The sequence below is a fragment of the Nyctibius grandis genome, chromosome 2 (genome assembly GCF_013368605.1).
Source record: "Nyctibius grandis isolate bNycGra1 chromosome 2, bNycGra1.pri, whole genome shotgun sequence".
In the NCBI taxonomy this organism is placed as follows: Eukaryota; Metazoa; Chordata; class Aves; order Nyctibiiformes; family Nyctibiidae; genus Nyctibius; species Nyctibius grandis.
Window position 1 is genome coordinate 43,046,417 of NC_090659.1, and position 14,148 is coordinate 43,060,564.

Here is a 14,148-nt window from a genome sequence, read left to right on the forward strand (position 1 = left end):
GTATGTGTGTGTGTGAGGACACGGCGAGCGGCTCCGCGGGCCGCTGCCCGCCCCGCTGCCCCACAGGTGGCAGCCTGCGGCCGCGGCCCGGGTACCCAGCGGCGGCCCCGCCGGGCCGACCTGCCCGCAGCCACACGGCCCGCCCGCCCCGCCACTGCGCTCGGCGCAGCCAATGGCGCGGCCGCTGTCAGGCTCGGCCCGCCCGCCGCCGGGCGGGGGAGGGCTGTGGGCCGGGGCGGGCGGCCGGGAGGGAGAGGGTGAGGAGAGTTGAATGATTGAACTTTCTTGTGTAGTTTCTGCGGTGCGGAGGTGTCTGCCCCCAGCGCAGCCCGGCACCAGCTCGCTGAGCCGCAGCTCACCCCGGCGCCTGCCGCCCCCAGCAGCGCCCGGCCGTCCCTCTGCCCTTCTCACCCGCAGAGCGATGGTGCGGAGGGTGCCCGGCGCGTCCCTCGTCCTGCTCCTCTGGGTAACGGCCGCCTGCTGCAGCTCCGCCGGGCCGGGGGCTGGCGCCGCCGCCGCCCGCAGGCAGGACGAGGCTTTCTCCACCGCCAGATGCACCTCCAGGTGCCTGAGCCTCCAGATCACCCGCATCTCCGCCTTCTTCAAGCATTTCCAGGTAGGGGCATGGCGCCGCACAGGGGCGCCCCGCCGCCGGCCCGCCGGAGGGTGGGCGTCCCTCGGCACCGGCGCGGGGTGGGGGTGGAAAGGACGGCTGGGGCCGGAGCGCCTCTCGGCGAACTTGGGGGGCCGTTTCCCCCAAACGATGGCGGGCGCGTTGCGGGTTCCGCCGCCAGCACCTGGAGGCGGCGGGCAGGTGGGCACGGCCCCGCGGCAGCTCCGAGACCCGCCGGTGCGTGTGGGTGCCGGCCGGGCTCCCCGCGTGGCTGGTGGTCGAGAGGAGGCGGCGGATCGTGGGGCTCCTGGCACGCCGCGCCCCGCCACACGCTTGTCAGCTGCTCGCTGGGCGGCGGGGCTGAGCCCGTGGCGGGGCCGGGCGGGGGCACCGCTCTGCCCCGGCTCCTCGCAGGTGCTCGGCGCTGCCTCCGGTGATGTCCGGGGCGGGCGGGGCGGCCGCAGCAGCGTGCTCCTGGGCCGGGGGTGCGCTTGTGCTTCCGAGCGGCGGGCGGTGCTGGGGTTGTCCCACGGGGCTCCGCCGGTCGGCGGGTGGTTCGCGTCTCCAGCCTGGTGGGAAAGTTTGAGCTTGTTTTTATAAGAGCGATGATCGGGAACGTGTAATATTTGGTTCCGACCTCCTGGAAGGTGAGGGTGGGGGCAACGCGGCTTTTTTTTCTGGAACAGAGAGGCATACCTCTGGCTAACGGGAGTGGTGGAGGTGAAGTGGGGCGAAAATGGGGATGAAGTGACGGGAGACCTGCGGGGTGTAAAATGAAATGAGGGAGAGCGAGCCCCGAAGGCGGCTCCGCTGGAAGCAATGCGGGAGGTGGTGTAGCAGCAGCGGGTGTCTGCCCGTCCTTTCCCATCTTCCAGTTATACACGCACCTTTCCTTTCTCCCTTCCCCACCTGTCCTACATCGTGGAAGTATTAAACCGAGTCGACTCAGTCCAAATGATGGAAACCCTCCTGAACTGCCGGCCCTTGTCCCTTCCTAGCCCCCAAGGCCCTTTTGGAAAGGGCTGGCCGCCCCGGTGGGAAGGGGGCCGCCTCCACCTGTCGGGGTGGCACGTCCCTGCGGCGCGCAGGGCACCAAGCTTTCCCGTCAGTTAGAAACTGGAACCGCTCGGACAGACGTTTTGGGTAAAGCAGCGTTCAGGGCTCAGGTGTTGGCACAAAAGGCTGGTACGAGCGAGGTTTAAGGATAACCCGATTTTTTAAAAAAAGGGTGACAGGAAAGCTTGATGTGTTCGTTTCAACGGCACCAGGAGGTGTGCGGTGCCTGTAACCAGATTTGGGCTAAAGAGACCGGGGAGACACCCCGAGGCGGGTGGGGAAGGCGCTGCCCTGCCCGCCCCGGCGCTGCCCGCGGGGCCGCCCGGGCGCGGCTCCTCCCGTAGCTCCGACGGGGACGGGGCGCGGCGAAGCCCTCGCTGTCACCGTGGTCCCCTCTTCACGGGATGGCGTGGAAGGAGGGCGCCCATTAAAATAGTTCATTGTCGTGGAGGGGGATCGGTGTTTTTTATTGCGTTGTCAGGCGGCTGTAATTTATTTGTTTTACAGTTTCAGTGGCTAAAGAGGCAGTTTACATCAAGCCAGTTCCTGGTGAAAGGCGCTTTTTTTTTTGTGTTTTCTTGGCAAGATTTCATTTCCGACGTAAAACTGCTGACAGAATGCACACTGCCAAACAATAGTGATTACATTTTAATTAGCTAGGGTTAAATAAGCTGCAAATTACTCAGTTAGGACTTGATAACTGTCTGTTTTTTTGCAATCAGTTGAGAATCTCGGAGTTTTAACGCCAACCCGCTAAAGCACACGGTAATTTATCTAAATTACTAGGGATTAAACTCCTGCTAGACATGAAACGACTGTAATGTTTGGAAGATGAAGTGCTCTCGTTTATAAAAGTTAAGCTTTCCATTGTCTTTTAATGAGGGAAAGGAGGAGCGTCTGAGAGTACAGCAAGCATCCGATGTTCTCATAGGAGACTGGTAATACACAGCGGACTATAGGACATGCGGGTCTGGGCCGTATTGTTCCATGAGGGCTAAAGGACACGATGCTCCTTTCATCCCCCCCTCTTCTAAATACCTCCCCCCCCCCCCCCCCCCCGCCCCTTTCATCTCAACTGGTAGCAATTTCTGGAGTTCTTTTCATTTCAGAGATGCCCACTTATCTTGTAATCTGATTCAACCTTTGAAGCAAAACTAAACACTAGATTGTCCCAACTGAAGGAGGAAGGAACTTTTGCGTCTCCCAGTTAGGACAAGAATTGAAAGAAGAGTGACCCACTCGTTTCCCCGCTCTGCTTTAGATACAGGGAGATAGCAGCTGGATGCTTCATGGACTCCCCGATGCTTAAGAGAGAGTTCATTTCGCGTAGTTCGTGGTACCAAAACCACGTCACTAACAGCCTTTTACAGGGAATGAGGTAGTATGAACAGGAAATCAGGATTAATTCTATGCTTGCTGGCTCCCTTGTTTGAATGCCAATATTTTTCAAATTTCCAAAATGCTCATAAGAGATATGCATTCATTTGCCCCTACAACTTTCACCCATTTTTTTTTACCATCCCTATTTGTGAAAGGGTCGAGAGAGGTGTTCTTTATTTTTTTTTTTTAAATCTATTTGTTAATTTACATTTGGGAAGCAATTCTAAGCCTATTTTAAAGGTTCATTCTCAGTAGGAAATTATTTTAACTGATGCGCAGGTCAAATAATTTACTTTTTTTTTCCGTGTAGGCTATTGATGTGGGCTAGAAGCAGAATTAGTCACCTAAATCAAAAGTCTGTGATCTTAAGATTGCCTGTTGAACAGGCACAGATGCCTGCTTTTTGCTATAAAATTCCCACGGCCAGGGGAGTTTTCCAGTTTTGGGAGGGTTGGGGAATTCTAGGTAGAGGTTACACCAAAGGACGTTTGGGATCAATATGAGAGATAGTGCACCACATGCGTCTTATAGCCCAACTAAATATGTACGTTTTGTATCTATCTGTGGCCTCTCTAGAGGCCAGGAAGTTTCACACAGAACATGCTGGCACAAAGTCCTTTCATAAAAAAGCAAACAAAATACGTAAGCAGAACGGGTCATAGTGGTTTCTTCTTTTATATAACAGCATATTAATTACATACTCATCCACAGTAGAGAATGATGTTTAATCTATGAACGAAGGAACTCCAACATATTTCTTGTCTTCCTGGAGTGTGCGCAGCATTGAGCTTTAGCTTGCTTTGGACTTTTGCGGGTGAGAGAAAGCATTTTTATCCCAACTATGTAACTTAGGCCACTGGACAGCACTGAATGAAGCATTCGTTGACCTGTGACCGGAAAGAGTAGGACAAAGAGAACACAGCTCTCTAGCCTAGTGTGTAGGGTACTCATTTTTAGCTCTTTTGGGTGTTGGGACCAGGGTTTTACACTGACTGTTGCGTAACATGTGTGAGGAAGTAACTGGAGCATTCACTGGAACCCACCCATGCTCCTAGGTGACTGCGTTGACAAGTAGAGTTCCTGCTGCTGTGCTTTGTTTCTGGCAAAATTCTCTGTAAATCACCTGAACAGGGGAGGATGCTGAGAGTGTTCTTCCAGCAACCAAGAGCATGACAGTCAAGTGGTGTGCCTACAGTGGAGAAGACGTAGATTTGAACCTGACAGTCCTGTGTCATCATCAGTGTTGTACCCATTTGGCTGTTGTCTAAAGGAGCATGTCTCTGTGTTAGTAAGCTGCCCTTGAAGATGGGAAGAGCGATTCTTCCTCTAGTTTGGAATGAAAGGAAGGTCTAAGGTGCCTGGCTGCACAAGAAACATCAAGACTGTGAATCCTGTGTGGAAGAAGGCAGGCAGTTTTAGGGACTGAGGTTGTAAAGAAGGGTGATGTCATTGGATACCGTCTCTCCATCAACATCTTATCAAGGCAGTTCCGGTCTCAGCATTTTAGCTGATGTACAGAAGAAAGTTAGGACTTCAAATCTGATGTATCCAAAGTTTATTTGTGAATGTAGTTTTATATTAACCTGGTACAGTAGGTAAAACCCTCGGGAAGTTGAGGTCACAGTTCCTGCACAAATTTTTGTATTCCTGAAAAGGGTATGGATAGAAATAGGGACCTCATATAGCTGTCTGGAAAAGCGTCTTGAATACTCAGATTAGTTTAGCTAGGGCTTTTCTGTGTAACCGACATGTTTTAGTGGAGTGAAACTAAATTCCTTGCATTGCTGTCTATGGGTGTAGCCTTTACCATCTGTGAAATTAGTTGTGGGTGAACTCATTCCATTTTGGGGGAGCAGGCATGGCAGTGACCTTTAGCATTCTGTTTTCAAGTTGAGTGAAAACACAGTTTGGGTTTTAACCTCTACTGCCAGCCATATGAGCCGTGTTCAGAAAACAACATGATTAAAAGTTTTCTTTGTGAGTAAGAGCTTGAACATCAGTGTAAGCACCTAGGCTAAAGGTACAGCATAAAAATGTTATGCAGAGCAGTGTTTGCTTGGACCTGTGAACTCATGGATCTTTTTTCTTAGCTGCCATCTGTTACAGACCTCTCAAGTGTCTTCCTGCTTAATATGTGAAACTTGACAAGTTAGCTAAAGTAGAGGAGGTGTCAATCTTGTTTACTGGGTCAGAAGTTAAGAGGATGGTAGAACATGCCACAGGATGGACAAATGGTGGCAGCAAGAATTTGGGGGTAGTTACTAGTCAGACTGACCATCTGTGTTTGCTGTATGGAGTCACAGGAACAGAGAGGAGCCACAGCCACATGCTCACAGAGTAGTTGAGGCTGGATGGCAGCTCTTGGCAACCTGTTCGAGTGTTCAACCACCCTCACAGTAAAAAAAACAAGTGTTTTCTTACGTTCAGATGGAATTTCCTGTGTTTCAATTTTCCCTCCTTGCCTCTTGTCCTGTTACTGGGCACCACTAAGAAGAGCCTGGCTCCACCTTCTTTACTCCTTCCCATCAGATATTTATAAACAATGATGAGAACCCCCTGAGCCTTTTCTGTTCCAGGCTAAACAATTCCAGTTCTCTCAGCCTCTTCTCACACGAGAGATGCTACAATCCCTTAATCTTAGCAGCCCTGTGCTGGACTTGCTCCTCCAAGTCCATGTCTCTCAGGTACTGAGGAGCCTATCACTGGACCCAGCTCTCCAGATGCAGAGAAGTGACTAGAATAGGAGTAGTTACATTTCAAAGACGTAATGTGTGCTAAATATTGGTACTCACTTCTAAATGAATTTTCACTATTTATGTTTTTCTTACATTAGTTTATATAGGACCATTTATAGTTGTCAGTGCATTAAAAACAAAATGCTAATGCTAAATTCAGTCAGATTTTTTTTCCATGTTTTTAGATATTTGTACCTATCACTGTGGTTTTCTTTTTTTTTTTTTTTTTTTAATGTTTGGGTAGTCTTCAATAGTAAATTGAATCTTAGCAAATCCATTTCTTTATTCTTAAGAGGGAAATTCAGGTACACTGGGATGTATACACAGTGTGATCCAGAATTGTGATTGCTGCTTGAATAGGCTCATGAGATATTGCTTTAAACGCATTAAGATGGGTACTGTTTAAAAGCATATCAGCAACAGTGTGGATGAGCTTGGTCACACAGAGGTTCTCTATTCATACCCAAGTTAACTTATTTGAATAGTGGATGAGTTACAGTTGAAGCTTTTGGTACAGTGTAGACATACCTGGTAAGCCAATTTCATGGGACACGAGGGAAATTATTGAGATATTTCCCCTTGTAAGTGTGATTTAGTATAAATCTAAGAGTAATATACTAAGAATTAGTACTAAGCTAGATCAGCTAAGGCTGACTCAAAATGGTTTTTGAAAGCATGGAAAAATATTTTTTTAAGCTAATAGATCTATATGTTGCATAATGTTTAATAGCTGTAAAGAGGGAACAATAAGGCCTTGAAAGTTTGTTATATTGAATGACTGATAACTATACGGTGGTAGGAGGTTGTTTTCATTGTTACAGATGGACTGTTGCCTGTCAGGACAACTGAAGTTTTTGAGGAAAAGCAGACAATTCTTTTCAATAAATAATAAAAGGTTCTCAGATTTTATATCTGCAAGCAAATAGTGTGCAAGTGATTACCTCTAGATATCCAATACCAGATTTTACTTACGAGTCAGGCAGCTAGTTGTTTAAATGCCAGCACATCTACCTTCACATTGCTTGTAACTCTAAAGTGACTGCACCTGCAAAAATCTGCAATCGATTCCAGATGGGAAAGCTGTAGGCCAGGCTGAAAGTCTAGGTAGGGTGCGTGTGCCTCTTTGTGCTCTGCTGTAGAGAAGATGGAGATCATGAAGAAACCATTTATTGTAACTGTCTTGAATAATTCTGAAACCATAAATTACTTTTCATGAAATCTTTTGAAAAGGTATGTAGTACTTTTGTAACGAGATGTAGTAGATATGTAGTGTGTTATTCCCGGAATGTTTCAGTTCCAATAGATAGGCTGCCCAGGCACTGAGTTTGCTTAGATCTTTTGGGACATGTTCACAATCTTTTCTACATGTTAGTACTTAGGAAATGCATGCTGTCTGCTTGTGTTGCCATTTGAGTACTCATCTCCTTTCCAGAAATAGTTCTTGTGTTAAATAATTCTAACTTTCATATGTCTCATAAAGCACACTGCTGTTAATTTCTTTCCACAAATTTAAACATTTGTCATTATGTTATGATTTTCTCAAAACTTGTTAAAATTCCCAATCATTCTATTTTTATTGTTCATATGGCATATGATCTGGATAATTATTCTGGCATTTGATATGCTCTTATTGAGATCTGCTGTTGTGAACAAGAGATACAGAGATCTTTTAGCATGATCTTATGTAAAAACTTTGAAGATGAAAGGTTTGTTTTGAATAATGATGGTTGCATCTAGTGAAAACACCTGCATTATTCACCATGTTGTGGAACTGAGCCACAGTTAGTCTTTGCAGTTGTATGCTGGTCTGGTATGAACTTCCCTGATTTCAGTGGGAGTTACGTTCGCTTTCTTGTGACCAAACTCAAATCTCTTTGGTATCAATGAAGGCCTGCATAGTTGATGTGAATGCAAGGGTTACAGAGCCTGGTCATTGTTTTCTAGCAGTTTTGGTTTCTCACATTTGGGACCTTAACCCTGATTGTTGCTTTCCCAAGCTGTGTTTGTTTGGCTGTGCCTTGAGTGTAAGTTTTAAATACAAATTAAATGAACTGTATGAAAGTGTAAGTGGATGGTGATCAATTGTATTGAATAATAAGAGTTGCCAAGATACTTTCTTGCATTTTACTTGTGGATGCTTGCATATTAGAAAAAAATTCTTTATGCTATCTTGCTCTTGTTCATGAAATTAAAATAGCTTTTAATTTGGTAAATGTGCCTGATACCAAATGCAATAAAATCAACAGGAATGTTGCTGATATGTTCTGAGGCAGATGTTTTATGTATAGAAAACATTGGCAAAGTGTACTTTTAATGTCACAGGGGTGTGTCGGGGAGGGGGAGAAGATGTTTCTTTTGAAAAGCATTAGAAAACTTTAGAAAGAAAAACACTGAGAGTTCTAAAATGTAAATACTTTTTCCGGTCAAACATTTATCCACTTACTACAGAGTGAAAGGGTATAAGCTAGGTAGTGTTCATATTAAAATTATTATTAAAATATTATTCATTGTCTGCATATGAGCTGTCTCTGTGATTAACTAGTGCTCTGAACTGTATTTAAATGTGCTTAGTTTAGTAAGTGTTCTATAAGGAAAAAAACCCCCAATACATTTCTGAGACAGCTTCAAAACCAGACTGATTTCCCAGATGCTGAACATTTGTCATTTTGCAAAGGGCAAGTTTCTTAAGAGTGAGTGCTGAATTTATGTGTGTCTACAAGTGGAGATTATTATTCACAAGCTGGTCTACAACTCCATTGGCTATTCTTTGTGAATTTTTGCTTTCTGTGATTATCTGGATTTGAGTACATATCCAACTTCTGGAAACAGAAAGTACTCTTATTTAGCATCCATATTTTTAAAGATTGAAAATACTATTAATGACTATCAGGAATATGATATAATAGAAGACAGACTTTCATAATGATATTAAGTAGTCAGTGCCTAGCAAATGTAAATGTTGCACCAAAAAAGCACTTGCCTAGGAGTTTACACCAAGAATCTTCATATTTTGACCTTTCCCACAGCTGGGCCTTATAAGGCCTTATATTTCAAAAACCTTTGAAGTCCATGAAAAGCCTTCTGTTGATTTCAGCTGGATCAGGTCCATGTAGGAACACTGGGTCCATGCAGCCTTTTTCAACAAAGAAGAAGAGTGCTGTGAACTTGGTATCCCAACTCTAGTTGTATCCCTTTTTTAGTCTTTTAATGTCCAAGAGATCACAGGACATGAAGATGGAGAACTGGGGGTGTTGAAAGGTAAGTGAACCCGTTAAACTTGAAGGTAGAGTACTTTTCCTTTTATCTGTGATTAAAAAGAATCACACATTTATTTTCATCCACTGAAAAGGATATCAGATACTTCCAGATTTGGGGAACAGCCTCAGCCTAAAGTTTCTATCCAATTTCTGTTGGCTTCATTGACAGTCTAGAGAGACATTGGTGAAAATATGAATCAAAGAGGTATGACACCAAAATTCTGTAAAAGTATTCATGCATGGAAAACATAATGCAGGAAAATACATGTATCTTTCACCAAAAAAGTGCCTCGTGGCTTATTATACCGTTACAGACACTGCATGTTTTGCTTTGTTTTTTCTTGGTTTGTATGTTACATCATGTTCCTTTAAAACAGAAGTGACTTGACTCAAGCTTGCAAAGCGAGTGACTCCCCTGGTGAGCAGCTGAGACTCCTGAGGAAGGCATGGCTCCAGAACTTGCAGGAGAAGCAAAAGAAGAGATAGAGAGTCTCAGAAGGGGGAAAGCTGGAGACAGGTGACCTCCAGCAGGCACACAACGTTGGGAAGAGAAATTGTCTAGGAATAGAAGGGTCTGTAGATTTTACTGTGACACAGTTAATTGAAACTAAGGCTGGAAACAGAAGAGATGCAATGGGCGTAGGAAGAGTTGTTTGTAAATATTTTTTATTTCTGTTCTTTCTCAGCTGCAGGGAGTTTTACCTGGTTTAAAAAGGTTCATTATTCTTGTTTGTAGTTTATTAAAAATTGGTTTGAAAATCCTTTTGTCTTTGTTGGAAAGTCCAGTTACAGGTAAAACCTCCAAGAAAATTCACCACAAAGTTCTAGTTAATTCATGGTCCTGTTGTACATACCAATGCAGACAAATAAACATTAAGTTTGTTCTGGACCAGGGGCACTCAAGTGCGCAGCCTGTCCAGGTAATGCTGCTGACCTATGACTGGCTTCTTTTCAGCTTGTTTTCATTCATTTCTTTCCTAAAAGTAACTTGGGAGTCTGGAGGCAGTTTATGGGCTGTGTGTGTCCTGGTGGTGGCAGCTTGCTTCTCATTTCTGTCTTTCTTAAAGACTTTAACCACATTGATGGATTGTTAGAAAAGAGGGACAAAGGAACAGGCTACTTTGGCTTTCTGAACAATTCCTGCTCTCCAAACATTATGAACTTACTCTCTAGAGAGTTTTCAGCCAGAAATATGTTCTGGTGGTGGCAGCCTGTTCTCTTGAGTCAATACTGTGATTTTCTAACACGTATTCTGAATTAAATAGTAATCCCAGTTCTTCAGGAAAAGTTTTGGATCCTATCCATGTACTCTGCATTTTCAGAAGTGCTGGATTTACTGTATTGCACATATACAGTAAAGTTTGGTCATGTGATGAGAGAAAAGCTGTACATGTTTTAGTCCCATACTGCAGAGAAAGGGAAGTGTCCTCCCCAGGCAGTATGTTGGGCACAGTCTACTACAAGGATGTCTTTCAAGTCAGAAGTTTGACAAACTGTTGCCACTGTAATTTCTCAAGTGGTCACAAACTGCAAACCTAGCCAAGGTAGTGAAGACTTCATGCTTTTTTCTACCTCTGGGGTTGCGATCCAGCTGCCATGGATCCTGTAATAAGGTAACATGAGGGAAATAACAAGATTGCTTCAGGACATATGTCTTCTGTCCAGAATCAGAGACTGAGGTTGATAGTGAAGGTTGGGTGAGAATAATGGGTTCATTTAACCCAGTACAAGCATAGTTCAACCTCCCTTCCCATTCTTACAAGAATTTATAAGCATAGTTCTGTTTTTCTTTTTTTATGGGTTACTCTTTGGGGGATTTATCTTCACATTAACTTAAATGAAAAAAAAAAAGAAAACAAGTAATAACACTTCACATACATGAACAAGATTTCTCATCTCGTGATTTAGACCATAGATCTGGGGCTATACATAACTTGTGGTTAACTGATGATGTTGTTAAACTGTTAATAATTTCTTTGTACTACTGGAACATTCCAGTCAGGCCTTAGGGCATTTATGAACCTAGACACCATAATTTAGTTTTTTAACCCCACTTGCTGTATGACTTTAGGTTTTGTTGGAATTTAGTACATGGATGAACAGGTACGTGAGGCAGCAAATAGTTGAAAGCTGAGGAAGGAGAGATAACAATAATAATAATGTGTCCTAATACAGTGACTGTTTGTAATTTTTTTTTTTAATTTGTGTTCCTACATAGAAACTAATTCAACAAAGTGGTGTTTTTTTTTTTTTTTCCAAATAGATGGTGCTTATAGCTCCTTTGAAAACAATGATATCGTATTACTGTGTAACTGCAGCTGGACAGTAATGAATCACATCATTACCTGCCCCCATTTTTCTTAGTCACAAAGAGTGTATAATATGATTGACATTTGATTCGTATCTGGCAATTTTAGAAAGGGAGCTGGAACTAGGAGAGCTTGAGACTTTCTTCTGTTTTGAGATATCTTTCTATGCAACTATGAACTGAGAGATGAATTAGCCAAGTGTTGGTCAGTCTGTATCTGCAGTAGGTGGAAGGAACGTTTGGGGTTAGACAACTGACACAACAAGGCAAAAATCATCCAATTAACGAGGTATGTGTCACTCTTCATATAGTACTTACTAGCAGCTATGGGACATGTTTGTCAGAATAAATAAAGATGATGTAGATTTTTGCAGCTAGCAGCTTATTGTTGGATTTTTCTTGGAGTTAAGAAGTTGAATAAACAGTGTGAAAAACAGTAGGCTTTTGGTAAATTTAATGCATTTTCCATCCAATGCATCCTCATTGACCAAGTGGAGTAGGAATGCATTCGACGCTGCACATGCAGCATACTGGCTCATTTTGTGAAAGATTTTGTTTAATCGTAGAACTCCATGCATACACATTTGAGCACTGGACAGCACCAAGGCTGTAATTTCAGTGGCAATTAAATGTACAACAGCAAATAGTAATTATTTCAAGCCTCCTTCCGGTGTTCAAAACCTTCCTTTTCTTAAGTACAAAAAAAGAGCAGCAATGTGGAACCTTGAAAGTTAAATCTTACCTCAGCCATTTTCCAAATTGTAGAAAGGAATAAACATTTAGAGTTTCCTAAAGAATATACTGGCTGCCTTTGTTTTGGGATAGAAAGCATGACTCACAGGTAGTTTTAAAGACTAAAAAGCTTTACACATTAATGTAGTATAAGCTCATGTTGTTTTCCTTAGCTGGAGATCTTTCGGCATCCTGACTGATACTTATCGGTTCTTCCATTTATATGATTAATAGTTTAATACAGGATTTTTCTGGAGCTTTCATTGCTGGCTTGAGTCTTGTATCCCTACAGCTGATAGTAAAGTATGCAGTGGTTTCAGTGGAAATAAGCTTAGGCCAGTGCAAATGTACTGGAAATGTCTGTTCAGAATTTATAGATAAAACCAAGAAAATTAACAGTATGCTGTTTAAAGACAATTAACTTGCAGTCAGATTGTATTTAACAAATTCATCTTTACATCATCCTTTACAATTCAGAGTGGTAGTAAATGATAATATGCCATTAGGACAAAGTAAAACTGAATTGCCAGTTATTTGTCCGATGCAAAGCACCTTGACTTCAAATTAAGATGTTTTTAGAAGAGATTCCTTCAGATGGTAAGGGAAAGTAGAAGCAATTTTTGATGTATCCAGAGCTGAGTACCACTAAAGACAGTAAATAAATATTTTTTTTTTTTTAAAGTGAGATTTTGCCCAGTTATGGATTGTTACTCTACATATCCAGGTACCCTCAAGGATTCTGAAGCATCCCTGTAAGTTTCATCAGCAGGCATGGCTTATCCTCTTAATAATAGGAGCAGATGTCAAATTTTCATGCCCCTAAGATGCTTACTCATACCTAGTAGATCCATCTGGTATAGATCAAGCCTCAGTCAAGTTGTTCTCGTCCATGACCTTCCCACTGAGAAAGCAAATCAAGCAGAGCTCCTCAGTCCAATTAAAAAGAAACTTGAATATTATAAACATATTTGTAGTACCACAACCCACTTCACTTCACTGTCTTTCTTAATTGCTTTACACAGGTGAGAAGGTTGGTAAGATGGAAGGAAACATTATAATTGGGATAGAATTCCTGGAGCATGCCACCAGTATCTGAGACTTTCCAAAGATGGAACAACTGAAATATTTGTCTGTTCTGCAAAAATAGATGATTTAAGAGAAACAAGATTTTAATGTAAAAAGCTTGCTGATACTTCAAGATGTTGACAGCTGGTATTAACCTTAGTTATCCACATTTTATGAGCTTAAGTATATACATTATAATGTTTTTCTTTTGTGACTGTTAATTTAGATCAAAGATACAAAAGAAAATTCTAAGCTTCAGAACTCGTGATCCTTGCCGTGGAATTATGTGAAAATTCCATATCCAATTGTTTACATTAACTGTAGGCTTTAAAATACTGTGGCTTGGGTAGGGATTTAGGCTGAGCTTTGACATCTCTCATATTACCAGCCTTTCAATAACTTCAATGCAAATTAACCCGTCTTAATTTTTAACCCTTTCACTCAATGCCAGAAATGTCTGAAACGTGATGGACCTGTTGGGAAATGATTGCTCTGCATAAAAGCTATATCTTTGGTAACCAGACGTGTTAATGACAAATGCTTCAGTCCTGCCTTGGAGAGATTTATTTTCTTTTTATGGTATGTCTTCATTAGCTAGTTATCAGACTGTATTCTAGAAAGCTGGCACATGAAAAGCTTTTATGTTTGTGGAAAGTTTTATGACAATATGATGAGGCAACATAAATCTTCCACTGAAGATTGTTACTGTAGAAAGATCCAGTTAATATCCCTGTAGCTCACACTGTATAAGTAGTTTTACTACATTATATCTTTCTCAAATAATAGAATTTAATGTTGATTTCCTGTCCCGCTCATCAGTCCTTTCACAGTCTTAGGGTGGTTGCAGGGGGGTCTAGAAGACTGGACTACAGCAATTGTCTCATGTAATATATGTTTCTTGTGGCATACAGTTCTTAACAAACTGGAAAAGGCTCCTAAGAAAACTGGAAGAAGTGGATTGTATCTATTGTAACTTGCATTAAAAGGCTGGCTTTTCTCTCA

General features: G+C 42.9%; 1 protein-coding gene across 2 annotated transcripts in view; it reads left to right on the plus strand.

Annotated features, from left to right (window-relative positions):
* The first annotated feature begins 421 nt into the window (after positions 1-421).
* ANOS1 (anosmin 1) overlaps positions 422-14,148 on the plus strand; it is a 152,372-nt gene continuing 138,645 nt past the window's right edge. For both annotated transcript variants that reach the window (XM_068395194.1, XM_068395193.1), the window contains exon 1: positions 422-616. In XM_068395194.1, the coding sequence (XP_068251295.1) occupies positions 422-616 (195 nt within the window). The remainder of the gene's footprint in view (positions 617-14,148) is intronic.